This window comes from Suncus etruscus, chromosome X (genome assembly GCF_024139225.1).
Source record: "Suncus etruscus isolate mSunEtr1 chromosome X, mSunEtr1.pri.cur, whole genome shotgun sequence".
In the NCBI taxonomy this organism is placed as follows: Eukaryota; Metazoa; Chordata; class Mammalia; order Eulipotyphla; family Soricidae; genus Suncus; species Suncus etruscus.
The window spans coordinates 63,267,253-63,287,732 of record NC_064868.1 but is presented as its reverse complement, the minus strand read 5'-3'; the positions used below and the strand labels follow the sequence as shown (position 1 = coordinate 63,287,732).

The window sequence follows — 20,480 nt, the reverse complement described above, 5'->3', positions numbered from 1 at the left end:
TGTGTGTGTCAATCTGATATGTTTGGGAAAGAATAATTCTTTTATGCTATCTCTGTAGGCTTGCACAGACCTTCTCTCCCACCAGAAACATCTCACAGTGGGACTGCCTCCAGAACCTAGAGAAAAGACCATTTCTGCGTGAGTATGTTGTTTTGTTTTGTTTTGTTTTTACTGGATTCCTTTCTCAGGAATTCAAGGAGTTATATAGATAAACTACTGTTCTCTGCCCTGATATGTCTTTGGATGATAATATTCTACATATGTGTGTCAGTCAGGAACATTTGATGTGAGAGTTTTCATAATAACAAGGAATAAAATACAAACTTGTATTTGAATTTTGTTTTTTGTTAATTAAATGTTAGCTTGCCCAAGCCTCCTATTTCAATAAACAAAACAAACAAGGAAAATTGATTACCAGCCACAAAAAGTCAGTGACACCAAAGCTGAAAAACGAGAAAAATAAGTGACTAGAGCACAAGGATTATGATAAAACTCCATGTTTCCTAGAAAATAAAAAGTGAACTGAGGTCACGGTAAAAGGTGAGTAGTAAAATGCAAAGAATAGTGATGTTAGACTCCTCCAAGAAGAATACTATCATCATATTTCCACTGTTTGAAATGGCTGCCATTTCCAACAAGAAAAGGCATCCTGGTTTTCAAATGGAAAAATTTAAGACTGGAGGTTAGAAGAGCTTTGATTGAATGACAAATTAGGATGAGAAGTTAATTTTACTTATTAGTCTTTCTTTTGTCATTTCCATACCAATAAAACTAATATGCTTCAAATTTCATTTCATATCAATTCCAAAATTTAAACCTTCAAGCAGGCTGTATTAGGGCCAAAGAAATAGTATATAGGTTAAGTTCAGTTGACCATCGTTCAATCCCCTGTATTGCACATGGTCCTTCAGCATTGTCCAGAGAGAACAATGAGTACAGAGATACAAGTAATCCCAGAACACTACTGGGTGTGACCCAAAATTCCTGACAAAGCAGACTGTATTTACATTAAATATTTCTAGAGGAATTCAAACCTTGTTCATAATTATTCTGAAAAACGATTTTTAGTAGATAAAAATTAGTCTCCTAATTTGATACTTCTGGAGCCAGGAGTAAAAAAGTTGAAGTGGAAAGCTATTTTGCAATAAAAGTACTCTCCAAAAATAGAAATTCATCAATGAATAATGGTGAAGTAAGCAAATATACCTTTGCTTTTGTTTGCATACCACCACTTTCCTAGTTTATGTTTCTTGATTTTTGCTGCCTCTGGTATCTTAGTTTAAACTCCTATATAGAAGTTCTGAGATCCAAGCATTTGGACTGTATCTGTTTGCCATGAATTCTGTTAAGTCTCTGTAACCACATTCAGGAAAATAGCTCAAACTTTGTATATCAATGTTATATTACTGCAATAAAAAAGTACCACAAACTGAGTAACTTAAACAATGGGAATTTGTGTTCTCTTTCCAGTTCTAGAGTCTAGAAATCCAAATCAGTGTGTTAACAGGGTTTTTTCCTATGACAGTTTAGGTAGACTTTGATCCAGATACTCTCCTTAACTTGAAGATAGATTTCTTTCTGTGTATCTTCACATTTTTTTCTTTTCTATATGTCTCTGTTTAATTTCTTAAGGAAATTTCCAATTTTCTCAAAAACACCAGTTACATTGGATTAGGACATGCCTGAATAACCACATTTTAATTATCTCCATTAAAACTTCATTTGATTAAAACAGTGTGTGGCTGAGGTGTGCCTAACTAGGGAGTCCCCATTTGGCAGACAAGACCCCATTTACAAATAAGGTCACACTCTGAGTCTTCAGGGGTTAGAAAATATTTTAATTTTATCATTTTAAGTTTCAGGATCATACCCAATAGTGCTATCTGTTTCTGTGCTCAGTGATCACTCCTGGTAGGGTTTGGGGGACCAAATGTGGTGCTGGGGATTAAACCTGGATTGGCCACATTCAAGGCAAACAAGTTATTTATCGTACTATATCTCTAATTCTTTTCTTTCTTGTGCGTGTGTGTGTTTGTGTGTGTGTGTGTGTGTTTGTGTGTGTTTGTGTAGTTCAGGTGATTGTATCCAGGGCCTCACACATGTAAGGTGTGCTTTACCTCTGAGTTACATCCCAGGACATTAGCAGTTAAAATGTCAACATATAAATTTTAAAAGAACATATTTCTCCCATAACTCCTTTTTCAGTGAAAACATTGAACTTTGCATTGCAAATCAAATTTATTTTGATTTGTGGGCAATTCAGAAGAATATTGCTGTGGACAATCCAGAAAAAATAACAAAGTCCACCCCCCACACACACAAAATCTCAGAATCAATAGAGGACTCAGATGTATGGGAAGAGAAGAGCATACCTCTGTGTGTGCATGTGTGTGTTTGTACTGTTGAAACTATATAGAAATCAATATACCTCAATAATATGTGATTACAAATTAATAAAATGCTTAGAAAAAGCATATCTGGGGCCAGAGAGATATTACAGCATGTAGGGTACTTACCTTGCATGTGACTGACCTAGGTTCATTCCCTAACATCCCATATGGTCCTCTGCCTTGCCAGAAATTATCCCTGAGAACAGAGCCAGGAATAATCCCTGAGCAATGCCAGGTGTGGCCCAAACTAAAGAAACAAACCAAAAAGCATAAATGTTTTTTTTTATTATTTTGGTCTACAGACAGTAGTGCTCAATGTTTGCTCCTGGAAGGTTTGGGGTACCATATGTGGTACTGGAGTTCAAATTCAAATGGGCCTAGGGGCCAGAGCGATAGTACAGCTGTAAGGCGTTTGCATTGTACGTGGTAAACACAGGACAGACCTGGTTTGAATCCCAGTATCCTTATATGGTCCTCCGAGCCTGCCAGGAGAGACTTCTGAGCGCAGAACCAGGTGTAACTCCTGAGCATCGCCAGGTGTGACTCAAAAATAAAATAAATTCAAATAAAATAAATAAAAAACAAATTCAGATGGGCCCATGCAAAGCAAGTACCAAATTCGCCATGCTATCTCTCTAGTCCCCCCAAAAAAGCAAATTTTGGCATTACTTCATTACTTTCTATACATAATTGTGACCTATAAGATGTTAGAATTAACCATAGAAGTTTTGTTTGGGAAAATACCTACAAGGAATGAAGGGTTTTTTGTTTGTTTGTTTGTTTGTTTGTTTGGGGGGCCACACCTGGTGTTTCTCAGGGTTACTCCTGGCTCTGCACTCAGGCTCTGGGGACCATATGGAATACCGGGGATCAAATCCAGTTAGGTCCAGGGTCAACTGCGTGCAAAGCAAACATCCTACCCTTTGTGCTATGGCTATGGCCCAGGGGATGAGTTTTTAATAAAATTTTGAAGAAGGAAATTTTGGTTTAGAAAAAGAAAGAGAGCTCTCTGATATTTAGATGGATCATTTGGTTTGTGAGGCAATTAGCCTTGAAAATTGAATGAACCAGAGTGCTACCATTGATGAGATAATAAACCGCAAAGAGTGGTGAGTGCAGTTAGAGAAATAACTACACTGAGAACTATCATAACAATGTGAATGAATAAGGGAAATGGAAAGTCTGTCTAAAGTGGGGGTGGGGTCGGGAAGAGGGAGATCTGGGACATTGGTGGTAGGAATGTTGCACAGGTGAAGGGGGGTTTTCTTTACATGATTGAAACCAACTACAATCATATTTGTAATCAAGGTGTTTAAATAAAGATATTAAAAAGGTGCCTAAAAGAAAAAAAAACCGTGAATTGGACTTGGAAGCAATGTTTGTATTTTCCTTCATATTGGGGTTTAAGTAGTTGCAAAATTTTGTCTCTTTTCACTATCTTTTTCCTCAGACCTCTGCCCTATGAATTACTCACCCAACTGATAGATGAAGCCAGTGAAGGGGACATGAACATTTCAATTCTTACACAGGTAAGCAGAATAATAAAGTCTTATCTTATTAGTAGTATTTTAAATTTTGTGTTCAACTGTTCTGGAAATTTGTACTACTAAATATGCTTTGTGAAACCTAGGCCATAATTTCTTGTTATTCATTCCATATCCAGGAAATAATGGTGTATCTCGCCATGTATATGCGGACTCAGCCTGGCCTTTTTGCTGAAATGTTTCGACTTCGAATTGGTCTGATCATACAAGTTATGGCTACAGAATTGGCCCACTCCCTCCGATGCTCGGGTATCAATTAAGTAACAGTTTTAGAGGCAGACTTTATATTCAACGTAGGATGATTGACTTTAGGATCAGGAGAGAATGAACTTTAAAGTATTTGGTTCAACAACTTAAAGCTACATATAGAAATCATGTTTTTTCTGTTTTTATAATTTAAAGGACTAATATCATGAAATATTTTATATTAGTTTTTGAAACTTCAATACTCCACTTCCTTGGAGGCTTTTATATAAAAGATGTACAGTAGACTTGTCTTTATCTTCTATTTCAAATTCCAAACTACATGCTTCTTAACTCCCCAAGTGATATAGAGTGTGCATTCAACTTAAATATGACAAAAATACTGGGGGATGGAGAGATAGCATGGAGATAGGTCATTTGCCTTGCATGCAGAAGGATGGTGGTTCGAATCCCAGCATCCCATATGGTCCCCCGAGCCTGCCAGGAGCCATTTCTGAGCATAGAGCCAGGAGTAACCCCTGAGTGTTGCTGGGTGTGACCCAAACCCTCCAAAAAATATGACAAAATACATTGCATTCTGATTAAGGCATTAAGCCTTTGGATATTAGATTGAGTCATCAATTTTATAATCCTATAATTAATGTCTAGTTATCATCAGAATCAAACCAAGGAAGAGAATATTCTGTCCGGGAGGCAAATGAGGGGGATGCTGGAAACAGGGGTGGAGGGAGGACAACACTGGTGGTGGGAATACCTTTGATTCAATGTCACTATGTACCTTAAATATTATTATGAAAGATTCATAATTCATGCTGGTCACAATAAAAAATTATTTTAAAATAGTTGGCAGAACTGTCTTTGAGATTATTCAGAAGTTTCTGGAAAAATATGAATCTTAATTTAATTTAAAGAGTATTAAAATGATGTTTAAAGATTATTATTTAGAAGGTCACCAGGGTCTTTAGAAGAATCAGCTCACAATTGTATAAATTGTGAAAGGACAAAAATTCTCCAATATCATGTGACTCTTTCCTATTGGTAATTTAAAATTTTCACTTAAAATGGCAAAATAGAAATTAAAAATCATATCAATTTTATCTTAGATCACAATGCTTTGAAAATGGAATTAGGGGCCAGGTGGTGGTGCTAAAGGTAAGGTGCCTGCCTTGCCTGTGCTAGCCTTGGACGGACCGCGGTTCGATCCCCCGGTGTCCCATATGGTCCCCCAAGCCAGGAGCAACTTCTGAGCACATAGCCAGGAGTAACCCCTGAGCATTACCGGGTGTGGCCCAAAAACCAAAAAAAAAAAAAAAAAAAAAAAGAAAATGGAATTAGTCACAAAAAAAACTAGGAAAAATTCAAATATATAGAAGTTAATGAAAAAAATTTTTTTAATTTTTATTTTGACCAAAGTGGATTACAAATCTTTCACAGTAATTTTTAGGTACATAGAGATATTAAATAAAGAAAAAATTAAATGTCAAATTAATAGATAAGAATTGAATAGAAAATAAATTTGCAGTTACAACATATAATTTTAGATCTGGTTCAGTTAAATTTACTCAAAATGATTTTAATTGAGTTGTTAAGTAGCTTAATCTATTTATTTGTATCCACCCTAAATTACATTATTTATATTAAAATAGCCTTTTAAAAGAAGAGAGATAATCACTAGTTTATGCTAAACAGTAGACTTGCTTTATATCTACATACGTCTGTGTTCTCATTTAATCCTTTACATAACCCTCTGAAAAATGTATATTTGTTCCACTTTTACTGATAATGTAATTAAAGCAGAGTGGTTTTATATATATAATAAATTATCAGTTATACAAATAGTAAATAGTGAGATTTAATTCTGTCCAATTTCAAATGATTCCCATGTAATCCAGCTATTGTTATAGATTTCATGTATCTAATATACATTCTATAGTAATTATATCAAGTAATTTTTCCTTAAAGGATCTCATTGTATTGTAAAATTGTGTGACTGAAACTCAACCATCAACAATGTTATAAGTTCTTGTCTTGTGGCAATTCAATACATTTTATTTAAAAATTAAAATAATGGAAATAAAGTGTTCTCAATTAAAGGGAGGATTTCATGGTTCAATGTTAGACTTTAAAGAAAGGGTAAAAATCCTTAAATTATTTTTACTTTTTATTAGTTTCCTTTTCTGGCTCTCCTCTTCCTTTATATTCATAAAAATCATGACTATTTCTCTTTTGTTGCAGTGCTGGTAATCAAATTCAGGCCTCATGTATTTAAGCTTTCACTAAGCCATATCTCTTGCCCCAAACCATAACACATTATTATTTATAGGATAATTAACATTATCCTATAATATATTAGACCCAGATACCTTTTTCAATAGGATGTCTTTGTTTCAAAAGTTTCAATTGTCTATACTTTCTGTTTTGTGCCATTTTGGTCAGGGTTTTTGTTGTTGTTGTTGTTTATCTATATACAGGACCAACATCTTCCAAATAGACCAACTTTTAAAAGCCAAGTACTAGTGCATACTTATTTATGTTGGATTACTTAAAATTATGACCTTAATGTGTTATCTAAATACACTAATTCTCCTACCCTAAGAAACAAGTTCAAGAAATCTTTATATCTTCAGATTTTTTTGGATTTGTATCTAGTTTCTTTTGAGTTTATATTTTCAGGCAAGAGTTACTTATTATTTTACTCTATGTGCATATATAAATTCATTGTCCATCTATGACTTTCAGTATCACTGTTCTCTTAGTCATTCTACTTTCAAACAAAAATGGCACCAGTACTCTAAAATGTGGGTAGTGGGTTGAAGAAGGAAACAATGGCTTATTTAATCCAAAAACTGCATGATCAGTTTTAAATGATTGACTATTAAAGTATAACTATGTAGTTTGGTGTGCTACAAATTAATTTTTAAGTCTATTCTTGCAATTATATGATTCAGAAATTCTAGGAAAGAAATGAAATTATAAAAAGCAGGATCTGTATAACAGGAGAATTAGAAATTATTTTCTAATATTTCTGTTGACTAGCTGAGGAAGCCACAGAAGGTCTGATGAATCTAAGTCCATCAGCCATGAAGGACCTGCTACATCATATTCTCAGCGGCAAAGAGTTTGGAGTGGAACGAAGTGGTAAATTTAAAGAATTACATTTCTGTTTTACAGTATTATATTATTGCATTGGTCTAAAACAGTTTATCTGGGCTATGAGATAGTACAAATGTTAGCATATGCCTGACCCACCTGGTCCCCAAGTATCCACAGGCAGAGCCCTGGATTCCCCCAGTATTGGTAGGATGGCCCAGGTATCTGCAGAACTGCAAGACCTGAGCTGTAGTGCATTTGAAGTCCCTTGTACTCAACTACTGGCCTAATTGTCCAAGAGTTCCCTGGACTACCTGAATGTCATTTAAGTGGTCCCCCCTAAAAAGAAAAATATTTTTTTCTTTTATCAGAAGAAATTTTTGACTAAGATAAATAAAGCAGTTATATATGAAATAGTTTAAGATGAAGACTATAATTTCAGGGATTATTTCTATAGTACATGAAATAGTTTAAATGTCTTCTGTAGCAAGATTTGGAATATTTTTCTAATTAAATAATACATCACTCTAAATAGTCAACTAGTGGATTATTCTAGTAATCTGTCCAATCATCTGTATCTTTCTTGTGTTCAATTGGCAATAACTTAATAGCACTTACAAGTGGTGAGTGGGTGTATTGTATGCTAGTTACATGTGCATGTAGTTAGAATAGTATATCTGATATTTTCTTTTATTTTTAAATTCAGATACATCTAGGTTTTCATCTATATTAATCTTCCAATGTCACTTCTGGTTGGGAAATTGTATTTGGTATAAAAGATTAAAACATCTGTGCAAACAAAAAATGATGATATATGCTTATCTTTATATATACATATTTTATTTGTAAATAAATATATAAGATATACCAGACCTTATAATAATAAAAATATAAAGCAATATTTCTGTGCATAACCACTTAAAAAGCCTACTGGAATACAGGGCTTAAATTTTATTAGCAAATACCTAGGTGATATTGATGCAACTGGCCTGTGGAACACACTTGATTAGCAAGGAGTAGTTGAAGGTATTTTTATAAATTTAAAAATAAGACAATGTATCTAAGTCTTTTGAATATAGTGGAGAAAATTTTTTAATCTGTCCTCTTTGTCTTTAATTTGTTATGCTATGCAGTTCATCCCTCAGACTCCAATATCACCCCTGCTATTTCTCTCCATGAGATTGGTGCTGTTGGAGCAACCAAAACAGAACGAAGTGGGATCATGCAGTTAAAAAGTGAAATAAAACAGGTAATACTGTGCTTGGTAGATCAGTTGACATATTTTCAAGTTTAAAAGCAATTATTTTGCGGGGATAGACAGAAAATACACTGGGTAAAACACTTGCCTTGCATGTACCCAACCTGGATTAGATTCTCAGTACTCCTTTTTGGTCCCCTGGAAAGCACCAGAGGTAATTACTGATTGCAGAGCCAGGAGTAATCATTGAACATTGCCATGTGTTACCTAATGTAAAAACAAAGAAAAAAAAAGAAACTTTTGGATTTAAACATGCATTTTTATAAATATACTAAGTTTAATTTGAGCCATTTATTTTTTCAGGTGGAATTTCATAGACTCACTGTCTCAACTGAGAGTCAGGTGAAACAACTAGTGATCCTTTAACACGGTTTAACCTGCCTTTAGTTCTATTAATATACACAACTCACAACTTTTTAACAAATATGGTCACAAGTCTTGTTTTGTAGCAGTCATTTAGTAGATAACTTTCTTCTGAGCCATTTGCTAATTTTAGGAGGAAGGTAGCTTGCTTCTTCTAATAGTAAGAAATTGAAATCCCAGGCTTCTGTTTCTAAAATTAACATGTAATTTTTCTTATGAAAATAGGCTTAAATTTCTTATTTGTAAGAACAGGTACTAGGAGAGATACCAGATTAGATTAGGACCTTATATTGTTCTTTTAAATCATTTTAAAAGTTATTCCTGAAATTAAAATTTATTGTTGTCATAGTAAAGAAATATAATGGTGTTATTAATACGTAAAGTAAAGCCATTTAAATTAGACTGAGTAAGTGAAATCGTTAAAAATTGTATTGTAGCCTTTTATTCATTTTCTTCTGAAGTTTAAAATAACAGAATTATGTAAATAGTTAACACACACTCCCACAGCTTCTTGCAAAACTCTAAGAAAACATGTAATTTCAAAGCCTTCAAATTGAGGTGGTACTGATTTTTATCACTTTTAATTGCACTTATTATGAAAAGTTTAAAACTACCCTGTTTGCTTTCAAAATGTATGATAGCTTAAAACATTAAAGCACACCCTGAAGAGAATGAAATGGAATTTATTATTTTTTTTGTAGTTTTTGGGTCATACCCGGCAGTGCTCAGGGGTTATTCCTGGCTCTACGCTCAGAAATTGCTCCTGGCAGGCACGGGGGACCATATGGGACACCGGGATTCGAACCGATGATCTCCTGCATGAAAGGCAAATGCCTTACCTCCATGCTATCTCTCTGGCCCTGGAATTTATTTTTAAAAAATCAGAAATTTTTATAATAATGGATCAATGCTTACAGCTTAATTTTAAATAAACTTAATTTGAGTGCTTTTATCAAATATCCTTTACCAATATGGTATGGGCAAGAATGTAATAGAAAGGGGCCAGCAAGGTGGCGCTAGAGGTAAGGTATCTGCCTTGCAAGCACTAGCCAAGGAAGGACCACGGTTCGATCCCCCGGCGTCCCACATAGTCCCCCCAAGCCAGGGGCAATTCCTGAGCGCTTAGCCAGATGTAACCCCCAGCATCAAACAGGTGTGGCCCTAAAAAAAGAATGTAATAGAATAAGGAAAGATCTTGAGATAAAAACGTTCTCCATAGAGTTTTTCCCAGTATATATTTTATATAATTGATATAATCTGATCATTTTATATCTAAAATTTGAAAAAAAATTGTACAAAATAGAGAAACATGTTTTTGTTACACATATTTGTTTTGGATGGGTGATTGGCTAAATAGTTTCAAAGTTTTTATAGTCACACTGTATAACTTACATGTTCATTATGTATTTAGAACTTGAAGTCTGTTCCCAACTGAAGATTTGACCTAAACACCTGCATTATTTAATATTTTTTGGTGCTAGGGATCAAATCTCAGGCCATGTACATATACAACTTGGTGATCTGCCACTGAGCTACATCTGTGTCCTTATTTAAGTTATTCATGCATCTATGTACAGGTTTTTAAGAAAGCGCAAAAGATGGTAGCTTATTGAGAGACCTAAACTCATTACTTACTTATTTGTATGTAATTTGTATCCTCTCTTTCTTGTCAATTTTTGTTCTAATCTATTTTCCCTACCACTTACCAATGTCACGTTTACTGATATGAAAATTACTTTTAATGTAGTTTTATTCATTTGATCCTTGATTATCATGTCTAGAATAAGACTGTTTTATCAGCTTTTTAAATGATAACTAGGTATTTAAATTAATTACTAATAACTTCTGGTGGGGGTAAGGAAGCCACAGCCAGCTGTGCTCAGGGATCACTCCTGTTTAGGCTCCAGGGACATTATGTGGTGCCAGGGATAAAACCATATGGATCACATGCAAGGCAAGTGCCTTACCCGCCATTCTATCTCTCTGACATTAATAACTTTGAGAAACACAAATGATTACTGCCTTGCTTCATTCCTTTACATTTAAATTGTATTTCCTATTTGTTTCTTCTAGGGTGGTCATCCCTGTTTCCAGATTTTATATCACTGTCTTCTCTAGTAACTGCTATTGAATTTTTATAGAGTGGGGTCTCCCAAGTGATACTGGGTATTTTAGGGTACTCAGGAAATACATAGGTGGTTTGGTGCTAGAACCTGAGAACGCAGTGCTTCTTGGATCCTGCTAGGGTTTGCCTACTGGACAAGCAGGGCAACCAGGGCAATATCCAAGGTATTTGGTAGGCTACATGGTGTCTGATATTTAATCGGGGTCCTGTGTCCTACACATGCAAAGTTTACCCTTGATCCCTATGCTATCTCTTGGGCCTGTATCATGTACTGTTTACAAGTGCTTTGAACATGCATATATGTAACTTGTGACATATACTAATTCACCAATAATGAGTACAAAAATGAATCAAAACCTAAAATAAGTATGAAATAAATGCATGTATGTAGTTTTGGGTGTCTTTCCTATTAAAAACTCTAATATTTACATCTCTGTTTTGGTAGTCTTTGAACTAGTATCATTAATTGCATATCTGTTGTGTACTAGACACTATACTAGACAACATCACCACTGTTTAGATATACAATGATACCTACTTTTTCTGGTTATACAGTGATAACTACTCTGATACCTACTCTTTCTGGGCTGATCTCATTATCAAAAATATTTGTGTTTTTTATGGTACAAAGACAATGAAGATACATCAAATGGCAGTTTATCACTTGATATACATGATAGTCACTGGTCAACAAAAAATTTCTTATGCATTTTTCACCCAGCAGTTTGTGACTTGGGTATTTGATCCATAGGAAAAGAGAAAAGTTCTTTTAAATATTTATGTCATCTTCATTTTTCATTTCAGAATCTAAGCTGACAGAGGCCCACTAGCCTATATTTTATCATTTATTAAAGTTCATTATGTTGTAGTATGTGTAAAACTTTATTTTTTTATGTTTCTGCATAATATATTACTACAGAGCAAGATGAGGCTTAATGTCAGAGCTCATGCCTTAAATGTGTGAGGCTCTGGATTAAGTCCTTGGGGCCACACATGCAAAAATACTGTTGTATTTATGCCCCACATTTTATTTATTCATTAATAGACAGTTTGTTATTGATTTAGGCTCTTATAAATAAAGCTTTTATGAGCCTTCATGAATTTTTATATGAACATTTTTCTTGGATATATAGTTAGTAGTGGACATTTGGGGGCATTTGGTATTTGTTTTAAGTATTCTGAGGAAATTTCAAGATGTTTCTATATGGACTACATAATTTTACATCTCCAACAACAGGGTATGAGGGTTCAAGTTTCTTCATATTCTATTATCATTGTCTCTTGTTTACTCTATCAAGTGTGTTTTGATTTGCACTAATCTAATGAGTTATGATAGATACTGAGCATCTTAAGTATCTTTTAATTCCTTTACTATCTTCTTGGAGAAATGTCTATTCACATTCTTTTCCTTTTGATAGCATTATTTGACATTTTATTGTTGAGTTATAAAATCCCTTCCAAGTGACTGAGAAATATTTTTCTATTTTGTAGATTATGTTTCAACTGTTAACTTTCTTTTTTATGTGTACTCAAGAAAATATCACCATAAAATCACTTTCTTAATAGTGTTCTTTGAAGAACAAAAGTTTTAATTTTGACAAAGTTCAATTTGTCTCTTTCTTTTTATATCTAAGAAAACTTTGCTTAACCTAAGGTCAAAAGTTTTAGTCCTTTTTGCTTGTTTCAAAAGATTGTTATAACTCCTACATTTAGGTACATGATTATGTTTGGGGTTTCAAGATCATCCCTATGTTTAGTGATTTACTATGAAGACTAAGTACACTGTATATAGTCATACTCACATCTGTAATGTATTATAGTGAAATTATTAAAAGGAAAATCAGCGGGGCTGGAGAGATAGCATGGAGGTAAGGCGTTTGCCTTTCATGCAGGAGGTCATCTGTTCGAATCCCAGCATCCCATATGGTCCCCCGTGCCTGCCTGGAGCAATTTCTGAGCCTGGAGCCAGGAATTACCCCTGAGCACTGCCGGGTGTGACCCAAAAAACACCAAAAAAAAAAAAAGGAGAATCAGCGAGGGGAAGAAATGTTGTTGACAAAGTCCAGAAAAAAAGCCTGTACAAGTTTTAGAACACTTTTAAATAGAGTAATACAGTGTACCTAATTTCCTTGCAGTGAGTTTACTTAGTTTTAGTTTTTTATTTTGGGACCATATCTGACAGTGCTCAGGATTTACTTCTGGCTCTTTACTCAGTTATCATTAGGTGCCCGGTATCAAACTCATGTAGGTTTTATGCAAGGCAAACACCTGGCTTGCTGTAATATTTCTATAGCTCCTTTTGCAATACGTTTAACAACATGTATGAAAAAATGACAAATGACAGATAGCACTTCTGACCTTCTGTCTTCACTTTTCAGCATAATAAGCCTGGTTTCTACAGAGACCATGTTGCTACAAACTAAGACTGCATCTTCTCTAGAATTTCTCTCAATGGATCTAGAACACATGGTCTTCTGATCACAAAAACCAGTTTTGAGGGAGCATCCTTGCTAATACCAACAGTCCTTTTTGGTGCTTTGCTCTGGACCTGACATATTAGATTAATTCTTTTCTAGGTTGTGGCAGAATATAAAGTGTGCAATAAATCATCACATACAACTTGAATGAAGGGGGGGAAAAGTCCAAAATTGGAGGATTTATCATTTCCAGCTGCTTAACTTATTACAGAACTACAGTAATCAAGATGCCATACAGGCATAGATTAAGCACATATATAACACACACACACACACACATATATATATATATATATATGTGTGTGTGTGTGTGTGTGTGTGTGTGTGTGTTGAATGAAATTCAGAATTAAATGCATTTTGTTTATTTTTAACAAGGGTATGAAGAAAATCAAATGAGGAAAGATGGTCTTTTCGTGGCATATGAAAATAGAGATATTTTTCTTCATTCTCTCACTCTGCATATTTTCTTGCTTAATATTTTAGCTAAACCCAGTAAAAGTTGAAAGGAGGGGCCTGAGAGATAGCATAGAGGTAAAGCGCTTGACTTGCATGAAGAAGGATGGTGGTTCGAATCCCAGCATCCCATATGGTCCCCTGAGCCGGGGGCAGTTCCTGGGCATAGAGCCAGGAGTAACCCATGAGCGCTGCCAGGTGTGACCCCCCCACAAAAAAAATTTTTTTAAGTTGAGGCATTCCGCAGCAGCCCTGCACCAGACCCCCAGGGACCCCCGACCCAACTCCAGGCAGGGTATCTACCCCCAAGTCGGAAGGACATTCATCCCAAAGTATGTGTACACCCCACTATTTATCACAGCACTCAGTATAATAGCCAAGTCTTGGAACCAACCTCGATGTCCAACAACAGACGAGTGGATCATTAAGATGTGGTATCTATACACAATGGAATACTACATGGCAGTCAGAAATGATACAATCATGAACTTTGCAGCAACATGGATAGACCTAGAACATATTATGTTAAACGAAGTAAGTCAGAAGACGAAAGATAAACACAGAATGATAGCACTATTTTGAAGCACCTAGAACATACACCCTACATACAACTAATACTCAACAACCAAATAACAGGGTTTAACATGGTAGAAACTCCAAACACTGTAACAGTCAACACACACCGGGGAGCAGTGCCCAAAACACATGAAAGCAGGTAGCACTGTCCCTATGATTGAAGGCGGGGGTTTTTCTTTCTAAGGTTTGGAGAGTAGTGGGGTATTTTAGGTTCTTCAAGTCCAAATTCTTTGTAACAGTATTATCTCCATTATCACTCTCCAAGCTCTGTCCTCTGCTATTTCCTCTTCCCAGTGTCTATCCCACTATCAGTGGAGAATCCTTTTTTAATCTGTGAACATTGATAGAATTCCTTTCCCTATTTGGAGAGAGGGTCAGGAAGTGGAAGATTTGACCATTAAGTTTCTAGTTTCGCATCTCTTCAAAAACCAGCTTTGCTTGCTGTATATATGTGGGAAAGCATATACTGCCATTACTGTTTTTTAAGTCACACCCCAGATGGAGGGGGCAGGAGACGTCCCTTTGGCAACATCTGATCTTTTCCATTTCTACTACCTTTTCTCTTGGTTATGTCCTACCCTATATTTCAAGTTTCTATTTTGTTTTGAACTTGCTTTTTTTCATATTGAAAAGATGACATTGCCCCACGAGCCAAAAATAAATGGGAATTGAAAAAAAAGTTGAAAGGAAGTAGAAAGAAGAAATGTTTTTGATTCTGACCCATGAGGGAAAAACTTTTCTTTCTCTATTCATTCATTATGATTCAACTATGGGGTTGGATTTCTGCCAATGCTCCTAATTAACCATGAGAAGTGTCCTTCAATTTCTAGCTAGTTTAGTGTTTTCTTTTTTTTTTTTTTTTTTTTTTTTTTTTGGTTTTTGGGCCACACCCGGTAACGCTCAGGGGTTACTCCTGGCTATGCGCTCAGAAGTCGCTCCTGGCTTGGGGGACCATATGGGACGCCGGGGGATCGAACCGTGGTCCATCTCCTAGGCTAGCGCAGGTAAGGCAGGCACCTTACCTCCAGCGCCACCGCCCGGCCCCTAGTTTAGTGTTTTCTATGATAAACTCAGTCATGAACAATTTTGTAACTGTGGTGCTTAACCAAAGTAATTATATAATACACACATATCTATGTAAGAAAAAAGTAGTATATGTTGAAGAGAGCCCCCAGTGGAAATAAGCAGGCAAAGAATCAAGCAATCAAGATTCTTGTTCAAGAGAGAACATAGGCTTGAAAAGCATGCTATGGGGCCGGAGAGATAGCATGGAGGTAAGGCATTTGCCTTTCATGCAGAAGGTCATTAGTTCCAATCCCGGCATCCCATATGTTTCCCCAAGCCTGCCAGGAGCGATTTCTGAGCATAGAGCCAGGAGTAACCCCTGCCGGGTGTGACCCAAAAAACAAACAAACAAAAAACAGCATGCCTCTTCTTTATTTTATTGTCATTAAATTCCATTGTTTCTTTGAGCTCCTTGAATATCCTAAGTATTTTCACTCTGAACTCTATTTCATAGAGATGTATTGGATGCTGCTACTGATTGGGTCTGTAGGATTGGAATCTTCACCCACAAGGTGGGGTTTTTTGCTGCTTTGGCATTGTTCTTTTTGTAGATTCAAGCTGCTACTTTCCTGTCAGTTTTCCCACTGCTAGGTAGTCCTTAGGGAATTTTATGTCAGTGAGAGATTATCTTGTGGCTTTGTAAACACTGCAGGCATAGGAGGCCTTGCTTTTTGGCTTTTGGATCAAAGCTGGTGGCACTCAGAGGTTACTCCTGACTGTGTGCTCAGAGATTACTCCTGGCAGGCTCGTGGGGGCAATGGGATACCATTGAACTCCGGGTCAACATCGTGCAAGTCAAATACCTTACCTGTTGTGTTATCACTCTGGCCTGAGGCCAACGTGGGCTTGTGGGTGGGCTGCAGTCTGTTCCTTAGTACAGATCTGGCATTCTTTTCCCTCATGCCTCCTTTTCACTGAGAACGTGAGCCTCTGGCTGTGGCCTCCACCTCAGTTTATCTTGTTGAAAGTTTATGTGTGTATTCTAGGGATACTAAACTGGAGTTTTGGGGAAATTTTTGGTATATTTTAAAATATGGTATTTCTGGCCTCATTCTCACAGAATAAGTTTCGATGTTTCTTCTTTGCATCTTTTTCAGGAAAGTTTGGGATGAGCCAATATTAATTATTAGTGTCTAGGGTTTTCTTTTAGTATAATTTGTAAGGAACTTATTTAAACTCTCCTTCTAGTCCTGTATCAATTTTCTGTTTCTTGATGAAATAGTCTATTTGTGTAGTTTATATTTTTCTAGGAAATTTTTCATTTTGTCTGATAGTATATCTTTGCAATTACTTTTATTTCTGCAAGATTGGAGTTTTTTTTTCTATGTTTTCTATCCATATTTTAATACACCAAGGTTTTTTTTGTCTTTCTAGTTAAAGATTTCTGGGGCCAGAGCGATAGCACAGCAGTAGGGCATTTGTCTTACATGCAGCTAACCCAGGACAGACTTCGATTCAATCCCCAGCATTCTGTGTGGTTCCCCCAAGCCAGGAGCGATTTCTGAGTGTACAGCCAGGAATAACCCCTGAGCATCACCGGGTGTGCCCCCCCCCCGAAAGAAAGAGATTTGTCAGTTTTCTTGATTCTTTTTTTTTGGGGGGGGGCCACACCCAGTAATGCTCAGGGGTTACTCCTGGCTATGTGCTCAGAAGTTGCTCCTGGCTTGGGGGACCATATGGGACACCTGGGGAATCGAACCGCTGTCCGTCCAAGGCTAGCGCAGGCAAGGCAGGCACCTTACCTTTAGCACCACCGCCCGGCCCAGTTTTCTTGATTCTTATTTTCATAAAAGACAGTTTAAAATTACTAAATTTGGGGATTATTTTTTAATTCTCTGTTTTACTTAATTCTGTTATAATCTTAACTTTAGCTATTCTTCTTTTTGCTTAGTTTTCTCTTTTATAATATTGTAATATTTATTTTAGGTATTTATTAATACCAGAATTTATCAAAGTTCTTTTAAAATACTCACCTGCATCTCATAAATTTGAATGTGTTGTATTTTATTCCTCATTCACTGCAGTATGTTTTCTAAGTTTATTTCTGATCTCTTACTTAAACTATAAACTATGTAGACTGTGTTGTCTAATTTTTATATATGTTTTCTTGTACTGATGCATAATTTTATTGTGGTCAGAAAACATTCTTTGTTTATTTCAATTTTAAGTTTATTGAGTCTTATAGCAACAAATTTACCTATAGATCGGTTATACAACAGAAATAACCAGGCCTGGACACAGGCTAATAATCTATGACATCAATATTTTATAGCTCTTCTATGTAACATTAGGTTGCTTTCTAAATAGGCTATATTTCCAGTTTATGTTACTATTAGCTATTCACACATTTTTCTAGTTTTACTGTAACCTCTTTATCTTGGGTGTTACACTTACAGTGTTGATAATTTTGTGATGTACATTTTATTTGCTCTTATATTTTTATCAGAGATATATTTTCATGAGTTATTTTTCTTTTCCATTTCCCAAGTCCCCTGGGACCTCTGTGACACCAAGTAGTGGGTCCTTTCTTAGTGTATATGGTCAATTCACACCTAAAGATACTCGTCAAGGTCAATGGCAGCGCCGAAGAAGGCTGGATGGAGCTCTGAACAGAGTGCCAATTGGATTTTATCAAAAAGTATGGAAGGTTTTGCAGAAGGTGAGCATAATGTACTGTAGATATCTATTTTATTCCTTTACTGAAACAAATGTCAGTGGTATCAATTAATTGTACTAATGCAATTATATAAAAGTTATAGTAAGCTTAGATACAACATACTGAAGGAAGCATAGAAATGAAAGTCAGTTTGTTTAGTCATTATTGATAATGTGGCCTTATTCCTGTGGCATTATAAAAATTTCAAAAAATATCATTTTTCTGCTTATGGCCACAATTAGGCATTGTTATATTGGGTGCTGATTGAGACCATTGCTTACCTCATGAATCCTGTTTAGAAATTTTAAATATCTCTTTATAGACTCCAGTGTTGAGTTATCAGCATACATTTGGTAACAGTGTGTTTTTGCTTTTTTCAGTGTCATGGACTCTCTGTGGAAGGTTTTGTTCTTCCTTCTTCAACCACAAGAGAGGTAAGATTCTATATCATTCACATTTATGTGATTGATAGTTTGTCTGGATAAAATATTTTATTAATCACATTTTAAATAATAAATTTATTTTTGTTACTGTAATTTATAAAATTTTAATGGTAGAGTTTATGTAAACAACATTTAACTCAACTACACCTTTACTTCCCTCCATCATTAACTCAGTGTCCCACACCAATTTCTTTTTTTTTTTTTTTTTTTTTTTGGTTTTTGGGCCACACCCTGTGATGCTCAGGGGTTACTCCTGGCTATGCGCTCAGAAGTTGCTCCTGGCTTCTTGGGGGACCATATGGGACGCCGGGGGATCGAACCGTGGTCCATCCTAGGCTAGCGCAGGCAAGGCAGGCACCTTACCTCCAGCGCCGCCGCCCGGCCCCCACACCAATTTCTTATATAACTCCACTTCACCTCCTACCTGCCCTGATAAGTTTAGTTCTATAGTATAGTTTTGATGTTGCATCAGGCCATTTGTTATTCCTTTATTATATTTCTTTATATTCTACATATATGTTTTAAGGAGATCTAAGTTCCAATCACCAATTTTTTAATCAACTTTATTACATACATGATTGTGTTTGGGTTTCAGTCATGTAAAGAATACCACTCATCACCAGTGCAACATTCCCATCACCAATGTCCCAAATATCCCTCCTCCCCACCCAACCCCCTCCTGTACTCTAGACAGGCTTTCTATTTCCTTCGTATATTCTCATTATTAGGATAGTTCAAAACGTAGTTATTTCTCTAACTAAACTCATCCCTGTTTGTGATGAGCTTCATGAGGTGAGCTTATTTAAACACATCACTAATCATCATTTAATTTAATCATTTAATAATCATTAATTAATCATAATTTAAGAAGAAGAAGAAGAAGAACAAGAACAAGAACAAGAAGAACAAGAAGAAGAAAAACAAGAACAAGAACAAGAAGAACAAGAAGAAGAACAACAAGAAGAATAACAAGAAGAAGAAGAACAATAAATATATCAACTTTTGGATACATATAGGTTTTGCATCTCAAGTACTAAACAATGTGTTAGTGAGGTCTATCTATATAGGTGTTTACCCTATGCAGTATGGTCTGCAGCACCTTATATATCAACTTTCCTTTCCTAAAGAGGAGGTAACAGTTTGGTTTTCATTTGACATGAATTGAAATGATGATAGTGAGGAGGAAAAGGTAGAAGAAAAAAAGGAAAAAAAGTAGTGAAAAGAGAGGGGAAAAGAGCAAGGGAATGTTAGTTTGCTTGGACGTGTTCGATGAGTAGGCCCTGTAGTATAAGTCTGAGAGTCACAGTTGCTGCTTCAGTGGTCTAGCTGGTCACATGCTTCAGGTCCTAAAAGAGGGCATAATCTAGAGAAAAAGGGTATGCTAAAGAGTTTTATCAGACATTTTTATGATGCAAGTTGAGTATGGTATCTAGTGTGACTGAGCACCGAGGTGTCACCTTAGGTTTTCCATCCTTTGTATCCAAGAACCCCTGTGGACAGAAAAGCTGAGAGGTTATTTTAAATATAGTAAGATTAAGGCATTAAAACATATTGTTATAAACTGCTTTCGTTGGAGACATTGAATTCTCATCGTATTCTTTACCTGTAATCCTGTATAAGCTCCCTAAGATATTATTATGGGCCTTTGTAGTAAAAGGCTGGTTACATACCAGTTCTCTCTATGCTGTTGTTTATGCTGTTGCTGGTTTCTTTATGGTATAATGTGTAGTTGAGGCTTTGTGTTCCTCTTCCACTTGTTTAGGGCACTACTCTCCAGTATATATTGACAATTACAGTGTTTGGAGTTTCTATCTTGTTAAAACCTGTTATTTGATC

General features: G+C 35.8%; 1 protein-coding gene across 1 annotated transcript in view; it reads left to right on the top strand.

The window, feature by feature from the left end:
• PHKA1 (phosphorylase kinase regulatory subunit alpha 1) overlaps window positions 1-20,480 on the top strand; it is a 210,960-nt gene that overhangs the window by 186,466 nt on the left and 4,014 nt on the right. The window contains exons 23-30 of the mRNA XM_049767159.1: window positions 59-138; window positions 3,841-3,919; window positions 4,054-4,183; window positions 7,175-7,276; window positions 8,362-8,477; window positions 8,790-8,828; window positions 18,034-18,204; window positions 18,582-18,635. Coding sequence (XP_049623116.1) covers window positions 59-138; window positions 3,841-3,919; window positions 4,054-4,183; window positions 7,175-7,276; window positions 8,362-8,477; window positions 8,790-8,828; window positions 18,034-18,204; window positions 18,582-18,635 — 771 coding nt within the window. The remainder of the gene's footprint in view (window positions 1-58; window positions 139-3,840; window positions 3,920-4,053; window positions 4,184-7,174; window positions 7,277-8,361; window positions 8,478-8,789; window positions 8,829-18,033; window positions 18,205-18,581; window positions 18,636-20,480) is intronic.